Genomic DNA, 27,982 nt, shown 5'->3' on the forward strand with positions numbered 1-27,982 from the left:
GTCTTCCTCTCTCTCAATGATACTCCGCACATCCACCGAACCATTCGCATTTCCACCCTTTCCAGCCTTCGTTGCTGCTCTACGTTCATTACAATTGCAACAATTATATTAAAGAATATAAATTAAGATGTCATTGCTCACATGGTCAAAGTACCCGCCCTACGGGCGATCTTGGTCCAAGCGTGCAACACATGGCTCACATCGCTCACATATTGGATCAAAGAAAAAAAAAACCTTCAAAAAAGGAAGAGTTGGCTCACACCAAGTTGACTACGCAGGGTAACTACATCTAGTTAACTACAAACTACATGTAGTGTTTGAGGTATTCACAGGCCAACAACATATTTTATGGATATCGCATTTATCGTACTATGCACGACATATTTCTTCTTTGTTTTTTGATTAATCAATTAATTGATTAATTACTTAATTATTATCGATTAATTAAGTACTTATTTATTTCCTTTCTCATCTGGGCACCTCAGGCACCTTTTGAGCTCGGAAGCTGATACTTGGACATGACGATGACCAAGTGATTTGGCTGTAAAGGGTATTTTTGATTTATTGGTAAATTAATTAATCGAATAAATATTTAATTTTTTCGATTAATCGCCCGATTAATTAAATTTCAAAGAGTCACAGATTCGGCTGAAGCAGTGGTGGTTTTGGTATGGTATTATGATTAAGAAATTAATTATTTTACAATTATTATTTACTAACAGAGTACCCGCCCTACGGGCGATCTTGGTCCAAGCGTGCAACACATTTTTCTGACATCGGATATTTTCTGCAGACACAACTGCTTTGACTTGGATTTCTTGCTCATTTCCTTTGGTAATATTGCTCTTGCTGATTTCTGTTCAACGTTGGTGTCCTTGGTTTTTGAGGCATCTCAATTTTCCATTTAAAAAAAACATAAACCGTCCCCCTAGCTAACAATACCCATGACCAACTCGCACTCCCCTCCTCCCCATTCCACCATTCCCTCACAATCCTGCTTCAACCGTCACCCTAGCTAACAATACCTATGACAACCTACACCATCCCCCACAACCCCCTTCAACTATCACTCTCGCTAACAATACCTATGACAACCCACACCATCCCCCCACAACTCCCTTCAACCGTCACCCTAGCTAACAATACCCATGACAACCCCACGCCCCTTTACCCACTCCATCTTCCCCCCACAACCCCCCATCAATGATCGCCCGAGCTAACAATACTCATGACCACACCACATCCTTCACCCCAATCCACCATCCCTCACGATCCCCCATCAACCATCACCCGAGCTAACAATACCCACGACAACTTTAACCCCCCTCCCCTATCCCCTCACAATCTCCCATCAACACTCACCCTAGCTAACAATATCCATGACCACCCCACACCACTCACCCCACTCCACCACCCCCCTCCCATCCCCCCATCAACCATCACCCGAGCTAACAATACCCACGACCACCCCACACCCCACTCCGCCATCCCCTATCAACCGTCACCCTAGCTAACAATACCCCACTCTCAACCCCCACCATCCCCAATCAGTATTGGAATCCAAGCTCACAATGCACCGTTTCTCTATGTACCGTGGCCGGCAGGATCATGGTGAGTTCACAATGTGATGTCACTGGCAAACTCGAAAATCGACAGTCTGGTGTTTCTTTGGCACTTTTGATTGGCAAATAAAAAAAATTATCTTCAAATGAGATCATGATTAATGATTGCCAGTGTTTTGGTTTTTTTTCAGAATTTTTTTTTTGGCGTTTGGATTCCTCTTTAAGGGTCATTTGGGTCTTCAGGGTCTTTTCGATATTTTAGGTCTTGAGGGTCTTTTGGGTCTTTTCAGACTTTGGGGGCTTTTCATTCTTCGGGGTTTTTTGGGACTTTTTGGATCTTTGGGGTTTTTTCAGTGTTTGGGTTCCTTTTGGCCTTTTGGTTTTGGGGTCTTTAAGGGTCTTTGGGATATTTTGGTTCTTCAGGGTATTTTGGGTCTTTGGGGTCCATTGGGTCTTTGGGTCTTTTCAGCCTCTTGGGTCTTTTTGACTGCATATCTGGTCACTCATTTCCAGTCACTCTGGGTCTTTTTGTCTTTTCGATCTTTTCGGTCTTTCAGGATCTTTGGGATATTTTGGGTCTTTTGGGTTTTCGGGGTCTTTTGGTTTTCTTGGGTCTTTTAGGTCTTTGGGGTATTTTTTTGTTTTCGGGATATTTTGGGTCTTTGGGTTCCATTGGGTCTTCTTAGTCTTTTTGGTCTTCAGGATCTTTTAGATCGTCGGGTCTTTGTGGTAGTTTGGATATTTGGGTCTTTTCGGTCTTCGGGGCATTTAGGGTCTTTAAGTGTCTTCAGGATATTTTGGGTCCTCAGGGTCTTTTCAATATTTTCGGTCTTTGGAGTTTTTTGGGTCTTCGTGGTCTTTTCGGTCTTTGAGATCTTTTGAGTCTTTGGGATATTTTGGGTCTTTGGTTATTTTCGGTCTTTGGGGCATTTTGGGTCTTTAAGGGTCTTCGGGCGTTTTTTCATTCTTTTGGGGTCTTTGGGGTCTTTTCAGTGTTCTGGGTCTTTTTGTGGATTTATGGTCCTTGGGGTATTTTGGGTCCTCGGGGTCTTCTCAGTCTTTAGGGTCTTCTCGGTCTTTTGGGTCTTCGGGGTCTTTTGAGTCTTCGGGGTATTTTGGGTCTTTGGGATCCATTGATCTTGGGGGTCTTTTGGTTCCTTTGGGTCCTCGGGGTCTTTTGGGTCCTCTGGATCTTTGGGGTCCTCTAGATCTTAGGGGTCCATGGGTCTTTTCAGTCTTCTGGGTCATTGGGGTAATTTGGGTCTTTGGGGTCCACTCGGTCCTCAGGGTCTTTAAGGGTATTTTTGGTGTTTTGGATTGACATCCTACAGACGTAAATGAACACTCGGTTTACTCTGCGCACTTTGCACGTCATGTGCAGAAAATTTCACCTCCCTACGCCATGTATTTATTGTAATTTAAAATAAAACCGCTGCGGTACACCGACCTTGAGGCTCGGTTTGCAAGCCACCATCTACAAATCCAATGTAAGAGACATAATTACTCTTCTTTTGGGTCTTCAGAGTCCGAAGGGTCTTTTGGGTCCTCTGGTTCATTTAGGTATTTTGGGTGCTCGAGCTCTTTTGCATCCCTGGGATCTTCTGGTTCATTTGTGTCTTCGGGGTCTTTTAGGTAATTTGAGTATTTTTGGGTCCTCTGCATCTTTGGGGTTCTCGGGTCTTTTCAGTCATCTAGGTGTTTGGGGTATTTTGGGTCTTTGGAGTAATTTGGTTGTTTGGGTTCCACTGGGTCATCAGGGTCTTTGGGGTCTTTTTGGTGTTTTGGATTGTTTGGTTCTGTCGGGTCGTTAAGGGTCTTCGGTGTATTTTGGGTTTTCAGGAACTTTTTTGTCTTCTTGTTCTTTTCGATTTTTTTTGGTCTTTGGGGTGTTTTGGGTCTTTAAGAGTCTTTGGGATATTTTGGGTCTCTGGGGTCTTCGTGGTCTTTTCGGTCTTTGATGTATTTTGAGTCTTTGTGGTATTTGGGGTCTTTTGGGTTTTTGAGTCTTTTGGGTCTTTGGGGGTATTTTCGGTCTTCTGGGTCTTTTGGGTCTTCTGGGTATTTAAGGGTCTTTGGCATCTTTGGATCTTCAGGTCCTTTTGGATCTTCAGGGTCTTTGGATTATTTTGGGTCTTTTGGTTCTTCGTTGTCTTTTGCGTCTTCGTTGTCTTTTGGGTCTTTAAGGGTCTTGGGTCTTTATGGGTCTTGGGGTCTTTTCAGTGTTTTGGGTCTTCAGTGTCTTTATGGGTCTTTGTGGAATTTTTTGGCCTTCAGGGCCTTTTGGGTTTTTGTTGTCTTTTGGGTCTTTAAGGGTCTTGCGGTCTTTGAGGTTTTTTCGGGGTGTTTTGGGTCTTCTGGATATATTTAAGGGTCTTTGGGATATTTTGGGTCCTTGAGGTATTTCAGGGTCTTCTGGGTTTTTTGGGTCTTTGGGGTATTTTTATTCTCCAGGGTCTTTTGGGTCTTCTAGGTTTTTAAGAGTCTTTGGCATCTTTGGATCTTCAGGTCCTTTTGGGTCTTCAGGGTATTTGGATTCTTTTGGGTCTTTGTGGTCTTTTGGGTCTTTGTTGTCTTTGGGGGTCTTTTAGGGTCTTGGGTCTTTATGGGTCTTGTGGTATTTTCAGTGTTTTGGGTCTTCGGTGTCTTTATGGGTCTTTGGGGAATTTTTTGGTCTTCAGGGCCTTTTGGGTTTTTGTTGTCTTTTGGGTCTTTAAAGGTCTTGTGGTCTTTGGGTTATTTTGGGTGTTTTGGGTGTTCTGGATGTGTAAGGGTCTTTAGGGTATTTTGGGTCTTCTGCATATTTAAGGGTCTTTGGGGTATTTGTGGTCTTTTGGTGTATTTTGGGTATTTGGGGTCTTTAAGGGTCTTGGAGTCTTTACAGTCTTTTGGGTCTTTTGGGTATTTAAGGGTCTTGGAGTCTTTACAGTCTTTTGGGTCTTCATGGGTCTTTGGGGAATTTAGGGTCTTCAGTGTATTTTTTTTTTTTGGTCTTTTGGGTATTTAATAGTATTTGGGGTCTTTTGGGTCTTTAACGGTCTTCAGGGTCATTTGGGTGTTTGGGGTTCATTGGGTCTTCAAGGACTTTTCTGTCTTTTGGGTCTTGAGAGTCCTTGGGGTCTTCTGGGTCCTTGGGGACTTCTGGGTCTTCATGGTATTTTGTGTCTTTAACAGTCTATGGGGTATTTTGTGTCTTTGGGGTCTTCTGGGTCCTTGAGGTCTTTTGGGTCCTCAGTCTTTTGGTCTTGCCAAAATTTTGGGTCTTAGGGTCTTTGGGGTCCATTTGGTGTTTAGGGTCTTTTCAGTCTTTTGGGTCTTCAGGGTATTTTGGGTCTTTAACAGTCTTCAGGGTCTTTTGGAACTTCGGGGTATTTTGGGTGTTTGGGGTCCATTGTTTTTTTTTTGGTCTTTTGGGTCTTTGGGGTATTTTGGATCTTCTGAGTCCTTGAGGGGTCTTCTGAGTCCTTGGGGTCTTTTGGGTCCTCTTTGTCATTTGGGTACTTGGGGTTGTTTTGGTCTTTTGGATACTCGTGGTCTTTTGGGTCTTCATGATCTTTTGTCTTTGACAGTCTAAAAGGTATTTTGGGTGTTTGGTGTCTATTGGGTCTTTGGGGTCTTCTGGGTCCTCAATGTCTTTTAGGCCTTTTAACCAGTGGACACACAGTCGTGTTCAAAGTCGTCGACTACCCGACTATGCGGCAGGTAGCACTGGGTTTCATGTTACCAGTGGCATTCAAGAAAGAGAATTTGCATGATCGATGAGGTTGCATGATTGATGAACTCGGTATTATAATGTTTACTGGGTGTGAGCTTCCTGTTTGACCGAGTGTTTAAAGACTTGTTTCTCTCTCCACTGGCTGGTGTCTATTCCATTCCCACGGCTGCTCACTACACTCTTCAAGCGTGGCTTGTCCGACAAACGCCACTCAGCATTAGTTGAGGGAGGCCTTCGTCCTGAAGTGGATGAGTCGGATGGTTTACATTTTTATTTTTACTGTTTGTCGTGCTACGGGGTCCTCACCGATCTCCTGGTCTCGGTAAACCTCCGAACCCCGAGAGGAGACCCGGCAGAAAAATATGTTATTCTCTGTGTTAGAAATCAATAGTGAAGCCACACCAATGATTATAAAAGAACAAATAATATATTGAAAATCACACAGGAATAACGGTACAACAAATGGCAATTAAGGGTGCACTCTATGTACCATCAATAAAGTCAGTTTACTCACTGCTCACAGCGAGTGAAAAGGACACTCCTCAATGTCTCTACAACCTTCCAATGTGAATGTGATTCGCTCCCGCGGTCGCTTGAACGATATCCAGTCGACGCCCGAATCTTGCTCTCCAGTCGGTATTCGAATCACGCACAGTTGACAATGGTGATCGCCCCGCCGAAACTGTACAACGGCGCCCTTCAGAGGGGCACCTTCACCGCTCATTCAACAAACCGCAACGTAATCGGAGACGAAGCGGTCGCACACACACATCCCCGACAAACGGTAGGATGTTGGGATGAAGATGACGCGAGGCAAAACCTCTGTAGGTGTCCGAAGCGTGGGGTTCAAAATGGCCGACGGCTCTTACTTGAGCCGATGCGACTAGGTGAGGATTCGTCGAAATCTCAGCGCCCCAAATCTGACTACGCAGATTTTCCACTCCAGCGATAATTCCTATCGCCGGATGCTCCTTCAAGGAACTCAAAATTCCCTCGCGACTTTCGGTAGACCAGCCTCGCAATGGAGCCTTGACGGCACGCGTCTTCTCCAACTTTGCTCGTGCCGCCTCTTCCTCTTCACCTCCTTTTTCTTCCGGTTCGGTTTCCTGTATCATTTACATGAACCTTTTTAACTTTAGATAGCTGTTCCTGAATAATTAACCTTTTGAGAATAATAATAATACATAATATCAGAAACATGTCAAGTGGGTGAAAACCACAACAGCGGAAGTGACGAATCCGTAACACTTCCCCCATCCCCCCCCCCACGCCCCCCCCCACTCCCCCAAGAAAGAAAATTTGAACACAGCAAAAACTTTCTTTGCATGCAAGCTCTTTGAACAAACAAAAATAAACTCACAACCCAAATCACCAATTCCCGTGAGCAACAATTTTTTTTATTTTTTTTATTTTTTTTGTATACTGAATCGAGGCTCGTGAAAGAGCTGACATTTACTTCACAAACAAATCAACCAGACAAACAAAATATATAAAAAGAGAGAGCGGAAGACAAGATGGGGAGAGAAGGGGAAGCACACAAACACTTGAGAGCACACAACATTTGAGAGCAGGGAGATGTGTGGGAGGGAGAGGGCTTGGGGGGAAGAGGCGTGGGAAGGGGGGGGGGGGGGTGGGAGAAGTATAAAACACAAGGACACCAAGGAGTTCCAGGACAGAAGTTGGTATTTCAAAAAAGTGGAATTGGGGTGAAATTAGCGGGGGTAGAAAAGATCAAGGTTTTGGATGGGGGAAGATAAGAGATGGTGGTGAACAGCTCTTTTAAAGACCTGGAGGGTGGAGTGGGATTGAAGAGAGTGAGGGAGTTTGTTCCAGAGGCAGGAGAAAAGAGGAGTGAAGGTGAGCAGAGAGTCTTGATTTTGGCAGTTTAACCATAAGAGGGTTGCAGGCAGATCTTGTGCGACCTGTAGGAATATTTGCGGGACAGAGCCCAGAGAGAGCTGGGGGGGCAAAGCCAAAGAGGAGTCGGTAGAAGACGGAAAGACCACCAACCTGCCTGCGGTGAGTGAGTGAGAGGCCCTTGGAGTTAGCTTCATCGCGGGAGATTCCAATTCAATTCAAATCATTCAATTCAAACAATTATCCACATCTCAAAAATAAAGCAACAAAATTTCACACAACCCACAGAGATTTCTAAAGTTAATTCACTCTGGACAAAGCATCAGCAACGACATTGTCTCTGCCCTTTACATGTTCAATTTCCAAGTTGAACTCCTGCAAAGCCAAACTCCATCTCATCCCCCTCTGATTTTACTTTTCGTTTCTTTTGAATGAAGGTTAAGGGGTAGTAATCAAAATCCCAAGTCAAGCAAAACTACAACACTTTTCCCGGGAGGCCGAGCTGAAAGCCAGGTTCCATGATGGTTGGGGTGGTGAGGCCTGGAAGTATTCACTACATGGATGCCTTTAGGAACGTGGAGTTAACTGTTAATCCGTGTAGGGAAGTTCACTACATGGACGGCTGGACGCCTTTAGGAACGTGGCGTTCACGGTTAATCCGTGTAGGAATCTTGGCTCGGCGGCTCCGCAGCATTCAGTGCTTTAACCTTTCTGAACTTTCGTAATAATTACGGTGGGACCGCTAGTCACTGTAGTCACATGAATAGCGGTCTCCTTCTCGGCCACAACTCTGACAATCCTTCCTTCGGGAGCTGCCGTAACTCTGGGAGCCTCCATAATACTATCGATTGCGGCCACCACCAAAACTACTACTCCGTTGTCCTCTTCTGTAGCCCCCACGACACCTATGAAATGCCTTCCCTACTGTTATGGTCCGACCCTCCAACTCCTTGCTATTCAGATCCTTTTCTGCATCTCTGGCGTCCTTGGAGTTTTCAAACGTGACAAAGCCAAACCCTCTTGACTTTTGTGTCTCCCTGTCTTTTATCAGCAGCACTTCCAAAAGCGGTCCATATTTGCTGAAGGCAGACTCCACAACATCTTCCTTGGTTTTGAAGTTCAGTCCCCCTACAAAGAGCTTGCCAATATTGCCTCCATCCCTGACTTGCGTGTGCTGACACTTCGTTTCAGGGTACTTCCTCCTAGGCTTTTCAACAAACATCGGGTTACCAGAAACTTGACCGCCGGCCAAATCATTCCCGATAACAACAGATACACACTCTACAGGAAGAGTGGCTTGTAAACCTACGGTGACCGGTCCTGACACCAAATCAGACTCCAAATGGATGACATGAAGTGGAGCTCTAACACAGCCACCAATCCCCTGTAAACGAACACTATCACCAGTTGCCGTCTCCTCTGACCATGGCAAAATGCCTTCAAGCATTAAAGATTGATGTGCTCCTGTGTCCCTCAATACCCTAACAGGTCTCCGGGTAGTCGGGTCTCGATCCAGTGACACCAACCCCTCTGAAATAAATGGTTGGTAACCCTTTTGAGGGCGATTACTCACATTTGCCATTGCTTTCGGAGTGGTACTAGTCGAACTCCGCTCCTGATTTTCCTTTCCCAGAGCATAACAGTGGGACATTGTGTCCAGGTTTATGGCAAAAAGCGCAAGTAGGCCCGGAGGAGAACCTCGTGGTTTGTCTCGAGCCCCCCGGAGGGTAAGTCTGCCTTGGAACTGCTGTCTTCGGATTCCTAGAAGTCGTGGTATCAGAGTGGTCCTCATTTTCATCTCGAGGCCGCCCCCATGAATTTTCGTTCTCCGCCCCTGATGTACCATAGCTCCCCTGGCTAGGTCAAGGCGAGAATTTAGGTTTGTGGAACCCCATCCTGTGGGTTAAGGCATAGTCATCAGCTATGGCTGCTGCCTCATACAGCTTTGGTACTTTCCTTTCCTCCAGATGAACTTTAATGTCCTCGTGGACACACTGTTAGAATTCCTCCACCAGGATCAATTGTCGCAATAGTTTGAAGTCCTTTCCAACCGCTTTTGAATCACACCACCTATCAAACATGGTTTCTTTCATTCTGGCAAACTCCACATGGGTCTCACTCTCCCTCTTCCTGGCATTCCGGAATTTTTGCCGGTAAGCTTCCAGGACCAATTCATAGGCTTTGAGAATGGTTTTCTTTACTATCTCATAATCTGCACATTGGTCAATCGGTAAAGCCGAATAAATATCTTGAGCTTTACCCACCAGAACACTTTGCACTAATATGGTCCAGGACTCCTCCGGCCATTTTAGCATTCGAGCCACTTTCTCAAAGTGTAAAAAAAACTTGGCTACCTCCTTTTCATTGAAGAGTGGAACCAGCCTAACATGTCTGCCAACATCCCAGGTGTTCTGACATGGTGTCGAACCAGACCTCTCCCCGTTCTTTCATTAAATCCAGCTCCTTGAGTTTAATTTCCTGCTGAAGCGCCGAGTCCCGTTCCCTTAACTCCCTTTCGGTTTTTCTCTCCTCTGCCCTTTCCTCGAGCTCTCTTGCAGCTCTCCTTTCCTCTGCTTTTTTCTCTTCTAACCTTTCCTGGAGTTCTCTTTCCCGTGCTTTTAACCTTTCCTGGCTCTGCAATTGCATCTCCATTTTTTGGAGCTCCACATTTTCTTGTTCTTCTGGTAACCAATCCAAGGCTCCCTCTCTCCATGTTCCTCGTTCCACCATAGATTCTATCATCACTGTCTGCATCTCTGTTTTCTTCATTTTAGCTCGGACCTCCAAGCTAAAATGTTTGGCCAATCTCAAGAGTTCCGATTTTAGTAACGCTCGGAACTGTGCCTCACTAGGGGTCGCTGCAAACTTCTCTGCGCCAAACTCCATGGTGACTATCCGTTAGCACCTGTTAACCTTCACACAAGAAATTTCCCCAAAAAACAAAACTTAAAAAAAAAAAAAAATTTGGGAATAAAAAAATATATAACCACCTTTAGAGGCCATTTTTCCCCGCAAAGCGGGGGTTGGCCTTTTTCGGGAACCGTGGTCGTTGTTTTTCGGTCCCCTTTTTGAAGCAATGTTTGACGGCCGGATGCCCTTCCTGACGCCAACCCTTTTTGCCGCCTTTAACGACAAACAGGGAATTACCAGTGAACTGGTACTCAATTAGCCGACCTCGGAAGGATGACAGGCTGAGTCAACCTCCCTGGCGTTAATTCAGCAATCGACCGGGATTTTTTATTCTATATTTTATTATATATATTTATATATATTCTATATATTTATATATTCTTTATTCTATATTCTATATTTATTCTATTCAAATATTTTTAAAAATTTGGGAATGTTGGAAAATATTCCAAAATTGGAAAATTTTGGGAATGCTAGGGAATTCTATCCCGGACGAGCCCCCAATTTCTGTTACGGGGTCCTCACCGATCTCCTGGTCTCGGTAAACCTCCGAACCCCGAGAGGAGACCCGGCAGAAAAATATGTTATTCTCTGTGTTAGAAATCAATAGTGAAACCACACCAATGATTATAAAAGAACAAATAATATATTGAAAATCACACAGGAATAACGGTACAACAAATGGCAATTAAGAGTGCACTCTTTATACCATCAATAAAGTCAGTTTACTCACTGCTCCCACGAGTGAAAAGGACACTCCTCAATGTCTCTACAACCTTCCAAGGTGAATGTGATTCGCTCCCGCGGTCGCTAGAACGATATCCAGTCGACGCCCGAATCTCGCTCTCCAGTCGATATTCGAATCACGCACAGTTGACTGGTGATCGCCCCGCCGAAACTGTACAACGGCGCCCTTCAGAGTGGCACCTTCACCGCTCACTCAACGAACCGCAACGTAATCGGAGACGAAGCGGTTGCACACACACATCCCCGACAAACGGTAGGATGTTGGGATGAAGATGACGCGAGGCAAAACCTTTGTAGGTGTCCGAAGCGCGGGGTTCAAAATGGCCGATGGCTCTTACTTGAGCCGATGCGACTAGGCGAGGATTCGTCGAAATCTCAGCGCCCCAAATCTGACTACGCAGATTTTCCACTCCAGCGATAATTCCTATCGCCGGATGTCCCTTCAAGGAACTCAAAATTCCTTCGCGACTTTCGGTAGACCAGCACTCGCAATGGAGCCTTGACGTCACGCGTCTTCTCCAACTTTGCTCGTGCCGCCTCTTCCTCTTCACCTCCTTTTTCTTCCGGTTCGGTTTCCTGCATCATTTTACGTGAACCTTTTTAACTTTAGATAGCTGTTCCTGAATAATAAACCTTTTGAGAATAATAATAATACATAATATAAGAAACATGTCAAGTGGGTGAAAACCACAACAGCGGAAGTGACGAATCTGTAACAGTCGCTATTTCGCAGTGTGTGCCTTCATTGCAGCACTTTTTTGCATTATCTTTGAATCTCAGCTAGATCATTTTACCACTCCAAGAAGCATTTGCTTACGTTTGCGAAATGATAGACATCTTCTGATGTCCAAAAGTTTTTGTGATTGTGTTAAAATATTTATTGACATTCTTTGTCCATGTCTCCTTAAGCTCCCAGATATACAAAATACCCTGTTTATATTCTACACCAAGCACAGCATTATATTTCTGAAAATAAACCATCTCAAACAAATGGAATTATGTTAGCAAGAATTATTTGATTAATGGCTGCTCTTCTGAACTGTCTTGGCTGGGTTTGAATCCGGGCCCAGCTATAAACTGTCACTGTGGTGTATCACATGCAGGGTGACGCAATGACGCGTCAACGTGTGCGCCATCTGTCGGAAGGTTGCTGTGCTGGTGGACCCATGTAACAGCACCGGTTCTTGGTGGATGTTAGCGATCCCTCGCTGTGTTTGGTGGAGTGTACTCGACTTATCGCTGGCATCCTAAACAGATTGCAAATACAGTCGGATGCAGCTATTCACGGTTTCGCTTTTGGGTTCCACGTATTTACGGGTTCCGCATATTCGCGATACAATGCGACCTGTTTCTCTATTTGCGGAAAAGTGTCCCGCAAATACACGTTTTTTTTTTCTATTCGCGGCCATGTTCTGCGAATTTGTGGTTTTTCAGGGGCGTAAAAATTTTTCCCCACGAGCCGTTAGCTTTACATACGGTATTTAGAAAACCCATCTTTCACCAGCCATGCATAAAGCAGCTGGACAAAAGCAAAAAACATCTTCTATGAGCCATGAGCATGACCTGCTTAGACATTCACTGCTGTGTACTTTGCGTTTTTATGGCTTTTGCAGCCACAAATTTCTTAGCGAGATATCCCACCAGATGTGTGAACATGTCAACTCGGTGAATTATAGAACGCAAACGCTTCATTAAATCGATTTCAATTTGCAATTTATGGTAAAGCATCATCAGGGATCTTACACAATGAAAACGTTTGGGTGAAGTTCCATCAGCGTAAGCATGTCAACACCACAAAATATAGAATGCAAACGCTTCATTAAATCTATTATTGAAATTAGCAGATAGGCTCAATGCGGCATCATCTGATAACATCCCTCACAGAAAATGTCCAGGGTATTCAGCCCTCCCGCAGCTACCCACAATGCGCGCATTCCTATATATATAGACTGTCAAGATCCCGATCATTCTTCTCGTCCCGTTGCTTTGACCTGCGTTTTTGACTCTCGCTCTGCTCATCGTTCAATCTTGGCTCCCAAGCGCAAGACCAGTGCTGGAGATATGTCGACTACCAAGAGGCAGAAGAAAGTGATGAACCTGAGCCAGAAAGTGGAGCTGCTCGACCTGCTTTTGAGAGGAGATAGTGCGGCCTCTGTTGGCAGGCATTATGGTGTCCATGAATCCACCGTTCGCTACATACGCAAGAACGAGAAGGCGATTCGTGAGAGTGTTTCAGCGAGCGCTGTATTGAGTATGACGGTGGTCACCCATGTCAGGAATGTCCATGTAGAAAGGATGGAGAAGGCTTTCAACATCTGGATCGAGGACAACATGCAGAAGAATATGCCTGAGTGGACCTCTCATTCGCGAAAAGGCCAAACAAATTTACGATCATCTGTCTGGCGCGGGTGGTGCCAGCACGAGTGATGAGCCGAGCGATGATGGTACAATCAGCGTGACTTCATTCACTGCAAGCAGGGGATGGTTCCATCGTTTCAAGGAGCGGTACTGTCTCAAAAATGTGAAGCTCTCAGGGGAGCGTGCCTCCGTGGACCATGAGGCGGCAAAAGCATTCCCTGCTCAACTCACGAGGTTGATCAAAGCGAAGGGATACCTCCAAGAGCAGGTGTTCAATGCTGACAAAAGACCGGCCTCATGGAAACAGATGCCCATGAGAACTTTCATCTCGAAGCACCAGGAGACAGCATCAGGATTCAAGGCTGCCAAGGACCGGGTATCTCTTCTCCTCTGTGCAAACGCAAAAGGGGACTTCATGCTGAAACCCATGATGATGTACCATTCCCTGAACCCGCGTGCTCTCAAGGACAAGAACAAGCAAACTCTGCCCGTGTTTTGGAGGGCCAACATGTAAGCCTGGGTGATGGCAGCAATCTTCTTGGATTGGTTCCATCATTGTTTTGTCACTCAGATGGAAAGGTACATGGAGGGGGGAAAAAACCTTGCGTTCAAGGTTCTCTTGCTCTTGGACAACGCTCCTGGCCACCCCGCAAACCTGGATGTGGCTCACCCGAATGTCGAGGTGATCTTCCTGCCACCCAACACCACCTCCCTCATCCAGCCACTCAACCAAGGTGTGATTTCAACGTTTAAAACGTATTACATCCGTTGCACCTTTTGCTGCATTTTGGATGCGATGGAGTTGGATACGGACTATCGTCGGATACGATGTAGTCAAATATTACCCAGGGCTCACCGTCGGCCAGTGTTGGAAGGATTTTAACATTGCCCACTGCATCGGTGCCATCAAGGAGTCACCGGTTGAGGTGAGAGCCTCCACCATCTACGTGTGCTAGCACAACCTGTGGCCACAGGCAGTCAGAAACTTTACTGGCTTTCCTGATAACACTGAGGAGAGGCATGTGATTGTCATGTTGGCGCAGCAGTTGGAACGGGAAGGATTTGATGGCATGCAGCCTGAGGAGTTGGAGGATCTTATTGCCTCACATGGCGACAACCTCACCGAGGAGGAGTTGGAGGCCATTATAACGGTTTCTGAGGAGGAGGCAGGCAGTGATGAAGAAGAGGTGCCAAAGTCTAGCCTCACAGTCCAGTTCCTGGGTGAGTTGCTGCATGGCATGCGTGTGCTTGTCGACAAGTTGGAAGATGCTGACCCAGTCATGGAGAGGTACCTCAAGTTCAAGAGGGGCTTGGATGATTTGCTTCTCCCCTACAAAGAGCTGCATCAAAACCTGCAGCAATCTGCCAGGCAGCTCTCCATTACCCATTTCTTCAGCCCTGCTTCCTCACCTCACGACCATCAGCACCCTCTCCTGCCACCCTCTCAGTGTCCTCACCAACACCTCAACTGCTGCCTCCCCTGCCTGTCCTGCCTCTCCCTCAGTGCATGTTGCAGGACCATCATTTGGGTCATCCTCAGAGTTCGAGGAATTCATGCGATTCTGATGAATCACCATCATCGTCATCATTTGAAAGTTGCGTGTGTTTGTACATGATGGTGTTGTGTTTTTTTTTTTTTTACGGTGCGGTATGGTCAAGGTGGTTAAGCACTTTTAATAAAATGTAAGCGCATTCCTTTAATAAATTGGAAATGGTACCTGTTGTTGTCGTTTTTTTTCATTTGTAAGCATTTTTTGTGAAATTGTAATCATGTGCATTTGTGGTTGAAAACATTTTAAACTTTAAAAATTTTCCTCTATGAATCGGGAACTGCCAGGAACCTATAACGTATCCCCCTTTTCCCCATTGAAACAATGCCGCGGCATACATTCGCTGGATTTTCATCGACCTTCGCGGATTATCGTCGACATTCGCAGGTTTTGTCTTGCCATATCTGGGACTTTGCCTCGCTATTCGCGGTTTGGTCCTCTCTAGTCGCGGATTTTCACAACTCGGGAACATATCCCCCATTTTTCCATTGAAACAATGCCCCGCTATTCACGGTTTCGCAATTTGCGGGATTTTCCAGGAATGTATCCCAAAGCGAATAGCAGGGTCCCACAGTACCTGCCTTAACTGACTGCTGGAATGGCAACGGCAAACTTCCCAGCTCATTGATGGTGTGTGTGTCCACATATAAAATGTTTTGTACGAAAAATTTTGCCTGTACTTGGCTGTATATTTCATTTTGAGCTACATCGTGCACAAATATGTCATTGGGAATTATTTCTTAACAATATTAATACTAGAACGCCACTCAGTAGAGCGCATACTCCCGCCGTGGGTTTAGTTGGAATAATACGTTTTGTTTAACATCCCCTCTCCCCAAAACAATAAATGAAAAAGAAAGTAGGCCCTAACTGTCAGATAATTTATTTTGATATATCTCGGAATTGGAGGAGAAAAACATCATTAAAGAATAAGAATAAAAGCTTTAATGCAGTAAAACAGAAAAAATCTTTCCCAAATTCCTGGATCCGGAATAATATCCTGAGCTTCACCAAAAACTAATCAATTCTTCCTTATCCCAAGGGCAATCATCCCACCAACTTTCATCCAAATCCGTTCAGAACTTTTCCAGATATCTTGTTCACAAACACACGAACATACGAACACACACACACACACACGGACGGACACGATCGAATGCGTTTCGCAGAGCCAGAACCAGAATTATTTATTTGGTCTGGGAAGCCCATGTGAGGTTTCTTCTTCTTCAGCCTATCAACCCTGGGTGAATATGCGATCTTTTTTTTAAAAGTTGGAATTTTGCCAAATCTGTTTTATTCGTTTGTTAATATACCTCAGCCATTGACAAATCTGGAACTAAGTCTTCATAAGTTCATCAAATACTGACACTGCGAATGACATTCGCTGAGCTAAATGTTGATATCTCTTCTGAGGTAAAAAAAAACAACAACAAAAAAAAAAAACAGTTTTAAAGCATTATACGTATCAAACGATACATTTTATGAAACGGCGAAACCTAATACACACTTTGGTGGTTTTAAAATGACAGAATATGTCTTTATTAGAAAAACAAATATGAACATTGAAGACGACGCTGCTAAAAAAATACACCGCTCTAACGCATAACCACGAGTTTAAACTACATTTACAACAAATATAAAAACTATTTTCATATCACAATGTTAAATCTATATATATAAAACACTGTGTGTGTGTGTGTGTGTGTGTGTGTGTGTGTGTGTGTGTGTGTGTGTGTGTGTGTGTGTGTGTGTGTGTGTGTGTGTGTGTGTGTGTGTGTGTGTAATGTTACCGATAGACTCCTAAACGGAGAGGCTTACGTGCTTGATATTTGACATAGACATGGCCATTGAGCCTGGGACGAACATGGCCGAACTCAAAATATTTGACGATCCATATTTTTTATTCATATTTACCTCAGCGCATTTCAGCGAAGTACCCGCTAATCTCAGCCGGTTCCAGAGCAGCTCGCTGATTCGCTCAGAGCGATCACGTGATGTTCCATTACCGCCGCCAGACTGATTCGCTCAGAGCGATCACGTGATGTTCCATCCCGTCACCCGTCACACGTTTTTTCACCTTTTATGCGATCGTGTTTTGTATCGATTTTGTGCGATATGAATTAAATGTCTTTGAAACAGCTGTGAAACGTCTTTCCACAACCCTTCCGTAAACGATTGGAGCAGTTTATTGCCGCACAAAACGAGATCCGCGAAGCGAGTTGGTCGAGCCGTTTCGCTCAGAGCGATCACGTGATGTTCCATCCCGTCACACGTTTTTTCACCTTTTATGCGATCGTGTTTTGTATCGATTTTGTGCGATATGAATTAAATGTCTTTGAAACAGCTGTGAAACGTCTTTCCACAACCCTTCCGTAACCGATTGGAGCAGTTTATTGCCGCACAAAACGAGATCCGCGAAGCGAGTTGGTCGAGTCGTGCTGACCAAGATGGCGACATGGTGGCTTCACTTTTCACGGAGTATGAGCGTTCTATATATTTTCAATTCAGTGCGCCCGTGATTTGTGGCATAGACATGACCATTGGGCCTTCACGGTGTAATTTGTGCGAGGCTTTTGTCCGAGTGAGCTTGAGTCGAGAGGGCGAATGTACGGGTTGGGAATGTACGGGTCTCCCTTCCCCCACCCGGCAACGCCGGTACTGGAGGACGTCACAGGATCGGTGAGTCTCCAAAGCCGCTTCGTGCTGTTGCGAATATGCAGGACTATGTCCGATTGTTGTGCTGCTCTCCGACCATGAGAACTGCAACGTCATTGTTGACTGGCCATCCCCTTCCCTCCCCCTTCCCCCTCCCCCCTCCGTCCCCCTTCCCTTCCCCCTCCACCCTACCCCCTCCACCCTAACCCTCCCCTTCTCCCCTCCCCCTCCCCCCTCCCCTTCTCCCCTCCCCCTCCATTTTCCCCCTCCCCCTCCATTTTCCCCCTCCCCCTCGCTTTCCCCCCCTCCCCCTCCCTTTTGCCCCTCCCCCCCTTTCCCCCTCCCCCTCCCCCTCCCCTCCCCCTCCCCTCCCCCCTCCCCCTCCCTTCCCCCTCCACCCTACCCCTCCCCTTCTCCCCTCCCCCTCCCTTTTCCCCCTCCTTTCCCCCACCCATCTCCCCTCCCCCCCCCCGTTGCCCTCCCGTCCCCTCCCCCGCCCAGCAATGCCCGGGTACTTCTGCCGGGTCCCCCCTCCCCCTCCCCCTCCCCCTCCCCCTCGCCCTCCCCCTTCCCCCTCCCCCCTCCCCCCTCCCCCTCCCCCCTCCCCCTCCCACCCCCTCCCCCCCCTCCCACCCCCTCCCCCTCCCCCCTCCCAACCCCTCCCCCTCCCCCCTCCCACCACCCCTCCCCCCTCCTCCCTTCCACCCCCTCCCCCCCTCCCATCCCTCACCCTCCCATCCCTCACCCTCCCATCCCTCACCCTCCCCATCCCCCCCTCTTCCCTCTCCCCTCCCCCCTCCCCCCTTCCCTGCCCCCCTCCCACCCCCTCCCCCTCCCCCCCACCCATCCCTCACCCTCCCCTCCCACCCCCCTCCCCCTCCCCCCCACCCATCCCTCACCCTCCCATCCCTCACCCTCCCCATCCCCCCCTCTTCCCTCTCCCCTCCCCCTCCCCCCTCCCCCCTCCGGCCCCTCCCCCTCCCCTCCCCCTCCCCCCTCCCCTCCCTCCTCCCCTCCCCCTCCCACCCCTCCCCCCTCCTCCCATCCCTCACCCGCCCAACCCCCCCCTCTTCTCCCCTCTCCCCCTCCCCCCTCCCACTCTTCTCCCCTCCCCCCCGTACCCCTCCCCTCCCCTCCCCCGCCCGGCAATGCCGGGTACTTCTGCTAGTATAGAATATATAGAAGATAATGTTTAAAAAAAAATGAGCCCTATCTTCCAATGGTAAAAAAAATCCTTCAAAAAATTCCTGGATCGGGAATAATATCCTGAGCTTCACCAAAAACTAATCAATTCTTCCTTATCCCAAGGGCAATCATCCCACCAACTTTCATCTAAATCCGTTCAGAACTTTTCCAGATATCTTGTTCACAAACACACGAACACACACACACACACACACACACACACACACACACACACACACACGCACACACACACACACACACACATACACACACACACACACACACATGAGTGAATGCATTACTCCCTGGCGGGAGTAATAAACCATAAAAATGACAACAGTATAGCCCTGCCACACCCATATTTCAGCGAAATGATCGATTCTAAGCAGTTGTTTCATGTGACCCAAAGCCGACTTTTGCAGCATATCCTCGTGCAGGAAACATAAGGAACCAAAGTCACATACTGTACTTGGTTCTCATTCTGGATTAATGTAACGCTTATGGCCAGTGTCATGCAATGTTTGCTTGTGCTTATTGTGTATTTGTTCCTAAGCCTTGAATGAAATGTGGCTTGGAAAACTGGTAGATAGGGACATTTAGACTGCTTGGAAAACGTCTGATTTACCCGCAGGAGGTGGTTTTAAGCTGAACATTTGAAGTCTTTCTTGATGCTGGGTGGATGTGTACTGTGATGGGCTGTCCTGGCACTATGGCCTGGAATGGCTCCCTAGAATTGGGAGCAGAGGTTGGCATCAGAGTCTTGCTGTTCATCATCTTTGTGTGAGTGTTTCCCGCTCGGTGATTTTATTTTTATGCCTGTGCCGACAAAGTCGCCGGAGGCATTATGTTTTCCGGTTGTCCGGCTGTCTGTCCGTCCGTCCGTTGGTGCCTACATCCGTCCGTGATAGGTTTTTTTTGCCATGATAACTTGAGAACGGCTGAAGGAATTTAAATCAAAATTATATCACGTATGTACCATGATGTAAAGATGAACTGATTCGATTTTGAGGTCAAAGGTCAGAGGTCATGTTCGGTAAAAATCCTGTTACCACGATAACTTTTGAACCAGTGATGGAATTTTTCACCGAAGTTGGTACAAGTATGTATTATGATGCAAAGATAAACTGATTAAATTATGGGTGTCAAAGTCAAAGGTCAAATCCTGTTAGCTAAAAAATTTGTTACCACACTAACTTGTGACCCAGTGATGGGATTTTGACCAAACTTGGTATAAGTACACTGTAACCCCGATATAACGAACTGCTCGGGAGTCATTTAAAAAGTTCGTTATTTTGAAGTGTTCGTAATACTGAATAACGTACGAATCACCATACTATCACACCTATTCATATGCAAAACAACAAACTCTTTGTATTGTTCATTCATGTACATTTTATTGTTCGATTGTACGAATAAAAAACTTTAAAAAGCATTGCTGTTGTGTCATTGTTGAAAAGTTCACGTATAAATAAAATGTTCAAGTACATGTAATATTCACCAAATGTTCAATTTACTGCGTGAAGAAACTGGTAATCTTGGATTGCTTACTCTTGGAGGTGGCGTTTTCTTTGCGTGCATAAGATAATAGCTGACGGAGCTGTAAAACTTTAATGCTGTCGACTGGTTGCCCTTCAAACCAGGAAAGTGCTGTTTCAAGTCCGGCAATTACATCAGATGTTGCTGGAACTTGTGGTGCATTGGTGTCATCAGAGTCACTTTCGATGTCACACTGCAGTGTTGTTTCACGAACGGAGGCGATAATTTCTTCATCGGTCATCGAACTGGTCACGGGAACGTCTTCATCGACGTCCACCCACATAATCGTTAAACAATAGAATCTCATTAAATATGCGGGGGACAGGAAGTTCGTTCGTTATATCCGGAAGTTCGTAATACTGGTGTTCGTTATAGCGGGGTTCCAGTGTATATTGTTACGGACCGCGGATAAGATGTTGATTTGCCGAGTGGATGGCGCCACGGCCCTAACAGTTACCCCGACTAACCAGATTCCTGAACGTTGGCCGAATCGCACCACAGATATTCAATGGGGAAAAGACTAAAGCGAAGGATGTGAAGAAGAAGAAAGACAAAGGGTAAGGAATACAAATATAATTTATTTACTATATACAGGACCAAAAAAACCAAGGAGAAGGAAAGATAAAATAATATACAGAAGAACTCAGAGACACAGTGCAATGCTAGCTTACCTACAGTCTTAATTAATACCCTGGGACAGAACAAACAAAAGACAGACTCACGTGGGGGGATGATGACAGGAATGGCAGGAGGTGGATGGCTGGAGGGGGAGGAAGGTCCAGCTGGAACCGCAGCACGGTCGGGTTGGGGATGAGCAGCCGCCGCCCTCTCTCGATCGGCGCGTTTAGCAGCCGCCGTTCCGTCGCAGCCACGGACGAAAAACTGCCGTCGAAGCTCAAAGCTGTGGGGCTGAAGCTGCGGTGGCTGAAGCTGCGGTGGCTGAAACTGCTGTGGCTGAAGCTGCGGTGGCTGAAGCTGCTCTTTCAGGGATCCCTTACTCAACTCAACTCTCGTGGGGGCGTCGGGGCCGCGGGTTATATAGGCCACACCCTCGAACCTTCGCGAACCTCCCCGAGCGTTCTCTCTCCGCCCTCTCAAGCCAAACCCCTTGTACTTGGTTGGTTGTTTGGGGCTGGCTCACTCCTCCCCTCTATGACGATGGGCAGGCAGGCCCTTCTTCCCCGAGCTGACCACGCTTAATGGCGGCAATTGTAGTCGGCAATGCGAATGGCAATGACGCAGTTGGAAATGGAGGTTTTGGGAATGGGAATGAAAGGGGATGGCTCTATTTGAATTCGGTGCAATGGAGTATTAATTAATGGAAGACAAGGCCTTACCCTAATACACATAATAAGGAAATAAACTACTGAACAGGGATATTATGGTGTCCTTCGTGTATGCTTTATGGAACTAACTACGGGAACGCCCTTTGACCTTTATACAACTACAAACGAAGGGAGGAGGGGTGATATTTTACAACAACCTTTTACAACAACATTTTACCACAACAATTAAAAAAAACACATTCTCATATCCACAACAATATATTATGATGCAAAAACTGACTGATTATATTTTGGCATCAGGGTTCATGTCAGGTACAAATGTGATACTTGAGAACAGCTGAAAGGATTTAAATCCTGAAAATCCTGTCTCCAGACACACTTTACCTGTCCCCGCTCGGTCACTTAATCCGCCGTCATGGTCTCCAATTCCACTGCTTCGCCGATGACATCCAGCTTTTCATCTCCACCAAGTCCGTCTCCACCGACACCCACTCTATCCTGACAAACTGCATCACTGAAATAAAATCCTGGCTTCAAATCAACTTCCTCAAGCTTAACTGTGATAAATCTGAAATAATCATCATTGGCCCAAAAACGCTCACAAAATCCACCCATAACTTTGCCCTCAACATCGACGGTATCCCAGTATCCACCTCCCCTCACATCCGGAATCTTGGCGTCATCTTTGACCAAACCCTTTCCTTCGACAAATACACTAAACAGATCACAAAGTCAGCCTTCTTTCACCTGAAAAACATTGCCCGTCTCCGCTCATCCCTCTCCTCCACGGCTGCAGAAACCCTCATCCACGCCTTCATCACCTCCCGTCTGGACTACTGCAATAGCCTCCTCTATGGTTCACCCTCAAAAATCACCAATAAACTCCAATACATTCAGAACTCCGCTGCCCGTCTACTCACTCATTCCCGGACCCGTGACCACATCACCCCCGTCCTTTACAAGCTTCACTGGCTCCCCATCCCCCAGAGAATCCAGTACAAAATCCTCCTCCTGACATACAAAGCCCTCCATAACCTGGCCCCATCCTACCTGGCTGACCTCCTCTCCAGACACACTCCCACCCACAACCTCCGCTCTGCTGGTACCAACCTCCTGACCCCCTCCATCCGGACCAAATTCAGATCCTGGGGGGACAGGGCCTTCTCCATCGCTGCTCCCACCCTCTGGAACTCACTACCTCACACCATCAGAGACTCCTCCTCACTCACCACATTCAAAACATCACTAAAGACCCACCTGTTCAACGCTGCATTCAACATTCAACCCACAGCATTTAACCCCTGACTATCTCTTCTCCTTCTCCCTCCTTTTGCTTTAAATATTTCCCTATTGATTCTTGTCTTGTCTTTTTGATTCTTGTCTTATATATATGCCGTATATCGCTGCTGTTTGTTTTCTTGATTCTTGTCTTTTTGCAATTGTTGTTTTCATGTATTGTTATGCATTATGTTTTCCACTCTGTCAAAGCGCCTTTGGGCTTCTGGAAAAGCGCTATACAAAATAAATGAATTATTATTATTATTATTAAATCAAACTTGGTACAAATATGTATAATGATGTAATAATGTGGGCAGAGTGGTACTCGGCGACGTCGAAGAATGCCTTTCTAGTTTCAGGATCATTTGAGTCAAATGTAAGATCTGCTTAATTAAGTATTTTGCATCCGTGACCACACACCATTCACGGTTTCTGGATACTCGTTGTAATCCAAATTACATAACCAACCCTTGCTTTTCATTTGTTTGCTGTGTTGTGAAGGTGGACAGAGTTCTTGGAGCCATTCCATCGGAAAATCCAGCCAGAGGAGATGTGGTTGTACAAAAACCCGACTTCCACAGAAGATCGTGTGCCTACTTTGCACATGTTCGTACGTACTTTCAACCTTGCCCTCGCAGCGTTTCATACTTCATGTCCTTTGTGTTTGTTTTAAAAATTGCCTTTCTTGAGTGCCCTTACAAAGAACTTCATTCCAGGAGGAGGCCATTATGCCTACCAGGCCTGCACGATGGTTGCTAATATGTGGCTGTTTGAACTGCTGACTTCTCAAGCTCAAAGGACGCTCTAACCATACATAAACTTTATGAATTATTGTGTTTTTTAAAATTTTACTAGCTGAAGTATCTTGCGTTGCCCAGGGAAATTCAATGCAATATGTGTTGAAATATGAAGTCAGAATCGAAAATATCTTTGGTGCCGAGAGGCAGATCCCTTACACACAAAGTTCGTTTTCATGACTTATGACATGGGAATGCAAAATAAAATAAATAAAAACCGAGTAATTCACATCAATAGTTCAGCCCATGTAATTTCCGCGCAATAGACGGGGAGGAATTACACATGGGGGAGCATGAACACGGTGCTGTTATAATAAATCCGGAGGTGCAGTGCGCCCCCAATGGTTCTTTCCATAGTCATCTCTATTAGCGCAAGTGAAGCCACCAGAAGTGCTCCAGCAGGCATCTTACCATGCTGATCTTCATGACGTGGTAGATTAATGTTCAAAACTCAACATATGGATTATTGGGAGATTTAGATGGGGAGGATTAGAGTTGGGAGAGAAACATACCAAGGGAATACACAGTTTTGGTCATTAGCTTGCATATTTATGACCTCAACATACGATCTTCACAATACATATTACTTGATCGCTCCCGGGGGAAAAAAAAACCCCAGGCAGTGTAATAGAACAAGACCTGATCGAGGCCTGAAAGCCAATTATCTGATTTTAATATATATATATATTTTAAATTCAATTAATTTTTTTATCCAAACAGCCCTTGACCTTCCTCTGGATGAAGGAGCAGGCTATGCAAAGTTTGGTTGCACTGGGTCCTGTAGGATACGAATGCATAAATACACACACACACACACACACACAAAAAAAATTCCTTCTTTATTCCATGGAATTGTTATTTATGACTAATCAGAACAATCAGTGCAACATGATTGCACCTTGAAAATTAAAATGCTCACTACTTAGAAGTATCCATTTGCTCTGCAGTTTATACAGGTATCCATCCGTATGTGTATTTTTAAGGTTTCTTTGATATCCGTTAGCCTCCATTGCTGTGATAAGTCACACAGAGATGACATGAAACAGTTTATTGTGATTTGAGAAACTTCGGCTAATGGTATGCCACATCATGCACCTTACCAATCCGACAGGAGGTTGTAGTTGTAGTGCACTGGCCTTCTAGCTGTCTCGCCTGGGTTTAGTTATTGACCCGATTCTAAAATGTCGGATTGGTATCGATGAGTGTGCCATCCCTCGGACGGACTTTTAGCGGGTTATCCCGTCTACCAGTATTGGTTGCTGGTAGACGCAATGAAAGATCCCACGTTGTCTTTCCACGAGGAGTAGGCTTGGCACCTTGAACAAATATGAAAATAACTACTGTGCCTTGTGGTGGTTCTCGTGGCTCACCACAACTGCCAGCACCCAAGTATAACTTATGATACCAAAGTGGGTCCTGACAGCCTACCCTGGATTGGAAAAAGGCACAAAATTATGTCGAATAAACTTTAATTGGACATATCTGAAAGTTCCGATATCTGGCCACTTTTGCGAACTGTTTTGTCATATATTGATATATTGCTTCCAGTTATATTTGTCACATGACCAGCATTTGTACTCGTCTTGCTGTGCGTGCAGGCCATAGCATACCTTGTACCTGTCTTCACCGTCCTGTTCATCTATTTTATTGGATACGGCAAGCCTGACTTGAAACCAGCTTTCCTAGGTACCTACCTCTTTTGAACACTAATGCTGTATTTTGCTACAATCGCATTTTTCCCCACCCCTCCTCCCTCCCTCCCTCCCTTAATCCCCCAAATCTGCACAGCCATTCCTCAATAAAACGCTCAGTATTCCTTTATTGTCATTGAATCCATCCCAGTTAGGTATGGCTATGCATTTGCTCGATAGACGCACATTGCAACTTTGAGATGTTTGCGTTTGGTGCAAAGCATGGGATGGCCATGCTGTCTTTCAGACCATTTGTTATGGCTCTTCTTGTTGCAGCCATGTCGTTGGGGATGGTCATAAATGGTGTCCTCACAAATTGCATCAAGCTGATGGTGGGAAGGTGAGTGAGCTGCACATGTTCCTTTGTGACATGCATTGGCAGCCTCCGTGATGTCACACCCATGTATCTGAGCTAATATATTTGTTTTCACTCCGATGCTCAAAAGGTGAGAGAAACAAAACATCTGTCAAGGTAGTAATGGGAAGTTTTGAAAACGGACAATGCTATCAGAACTACACCGAACAACACCCAGATGCAGATCACTAAGGAAACAATTTGCTAGGAAAACAATTTAATTTTGTCGTAACATCGCTGAAATCACTCACAATGTCGGTTCGTCGGTTGGAGAAAATGTTACGTTTTTGTATTTTTGTAATTATCTTTGATTCGTCAATTCTTGGTTTATTTATGGAGTCACAAGAAAAGGGTGGTAAAGTTATCCGCATGTAAAATGATCAATGGCACCAATTTGAGAGTGCGAGCGCCCATCTCAGGATTTCGAATCTGCATTTGGGAATCGGTGCATGTTATTGTTTTACATGTGATGCACTAAGGGAAGAGCAACACAGGGGCTTCTTATCTATAGCTTTACCATTTGTTTTCCTTTGTGATGTCGTTACTTCTGATTACAATCAAAGCAGCTTTGTAAGTTCATGCAGATACCGGTTTTGGCACTTTTCTATTGCCATTTTAAAATGCTTGTCTCAAAGAGTGGTGCTCTTTGGTGTAACTTGCATTGGTTAAGGAATTCTACTGATTGTATGTATGCAGGATATCTCAAAAAGTTGTGGATGGATTCAAGCAAATTTGGTGGACAGTTTGGGTGTATGACAAGGACGAATCGATTTGATTTTGGTGAAGATCCGGATTCGAATATGGATCCAATAAATTTTCAAGTTATTCTTCACCTTTGAGAAATGGGGCCAAAAACTATGTATAGCACGATATCGCAAAAAGTTTTTGATGGATTACGACAAAACTTTGTGGAAGAGTTGGTTAGCTGACAAATATAAATATGAATGATCGTTTACTAATGATGAATGAATGAATAATAATAAAATGAATGAATGAATGTTTAATGTTTAATGAATGAATGTTTAATGATGAATGAATAATGAATGAATGACAAGCCAATTCGATTTGAGTTCAGTTCAGCATATCCAGATTCAGGCGATCAGTGGGATAGAAAACATAAACTGTTCAGCCTGGCGACGGCATGCGTTCTGCCGAGTGCCTTTCTAATTGATAAAGTTTGTAACCCTTATTACCTACACCTCTGAAGGTGGGCGGAGGTTATGTTTTCATTCTTGTCTCTCTTTTGTCTGTGAACGTGATATCTCAAAAAGTTGTGGACAGATTCAGCCGAAATTTAGTGGAGATGTTGGGTTGGGCACGTGACAATGACGAAAATGGTTAGATTTTGGTGAAGATCTGGATCTGGAATTGGTTAGAGTCTGGTTTATCAAAAGGAACATTTCTTTAAATCGAGGCAAATGTCAGTCTTACCTTGTTTCTCCGGAAGGATTAGAACATTAAACAACCTATCTTTATCCATGATGGATGGAATCCACAGGATGTTGACTGAGGTATTCTAGTGCTGTGGGGAGCAAAGAGAAACTGACATTTTGGACATTAACGTTTCATCAGAGCAAAAGACGGAATGGTTGATTCCTCAAATGTTAGCTTGTCCTTGCTTCCCACAGCGGTGAGCCCTGTTCTGTTGATTGAATCTATTGCTCTACCAGGTAGAGTCTACCTGTTCACCATCGCAGAGAAATTGAAGCTAGTTCTCCATTATATTTCCATAATCAGCCACTAGAAGAGGTTAAGTCTGTTAAAGGAATAATCATCTGCAATGAATGGAGGAGCCTGTACACACACACATGCACACACACGCACGCACACACACACGCACACACATACACTCACACACACACATATATGTATATATATATATCCATCTATCTATCTATCTATATATAAAGGAGGAGTGTGTGTGTGTGTGTGTGTGTGTGTGTGTGTGTGTGTGTGTGTGTGTGTGTGTGTGTGTGTGTGTGTGTGTGTGTGTGTGTGTGTGTGTGTGTGTGTGTGTGTGTGTGTGTGTGTGTGTGTGTGTGTATGTCCGCTTATAACTCAAGAACTACACATCGGAGAAAGGTTTTAGACACAGATTCGGAATCAGCATAAAATCCTGGTGGTAAAAGGTTACTCTGTATTTTAATATCAATGGTTTAAAAAACCGCGCCAGCTGCAATTCCATGGTGTAGTTTGTGGCGGCGCTATTTCCCCTTTCCGATCCCGCGGTTGCGCATACGTACAGTATACTGTACGTACATATTTATATATTTTTAATGTGCTTTTTGTTGTATTTTAATTTTTTTTTTTTTTTTTTTTTGTATACTGAATCGAGGCTTGTGAAAGAACTAACATTTATTTCACAAACAAATCAACCAAACAAACAAAATATACAAAAAGAGGGAGCGGAAGACAAGATGGGGAGAGAAGGGGAAGCACACAACCACAACATTTGAAAGCAGGGAGAAGTGTGGGAGGGAGAGAGCTTGGGGGTGGGAAGGAG

General features: G+C 45.3%; 1 protein-coding gene across 1 annotated transcript in view; it reads left to right on the plus strand.

The window, feature by feature from the left end:
* Positions 1–27,132, plus strand: part of LOC137413049 (phospholipid phosphatase 4-like) — a 33,131-nt gene extending 5,999 nt beyond the window's left edge. Inside the window, exons 3-7 of the mRNA XM_078772691.1 lie at positions 19,168–19,316; positions 23,138–23,246; positions 25,032–25,119; positions 25,401–25,464; positions 27,108–27,132. Coding sequence (XP_078628817.1) covers positions 19,216–19,316; positions 23,138–23,246; positions 25,032–25,119; positions 25,401–25,464; positions 27,108–27,132 — 387 coding nt within the window. The 5' untranslated portion in view covers positions 19,168–19,215. The remainder of the gene's footprint in view (positions 1–19,167; positions 19,317–23,137; positions 23,247–25,031; positions 25,120–25,400; positions 25,465–27,107) is intronic.
* Positions 27,133–27,982: the final 850 nt, after the last annotated feature.

The sequence above is a fragment of the Myxine glutinosa genome, chromosome 2 (genome assembly GCF_964187855.1).
Source record: "Myxine glutinosa chromosome 2, kmMyxGlut1.1, whole genome shotgun sequence".
Taxonomy (NCBI): Eukaryota; Metazoa; Chordata; class Myxini; order Myxiniformes; family Myxinidae; genus Myxine; species Myxine glutinosa.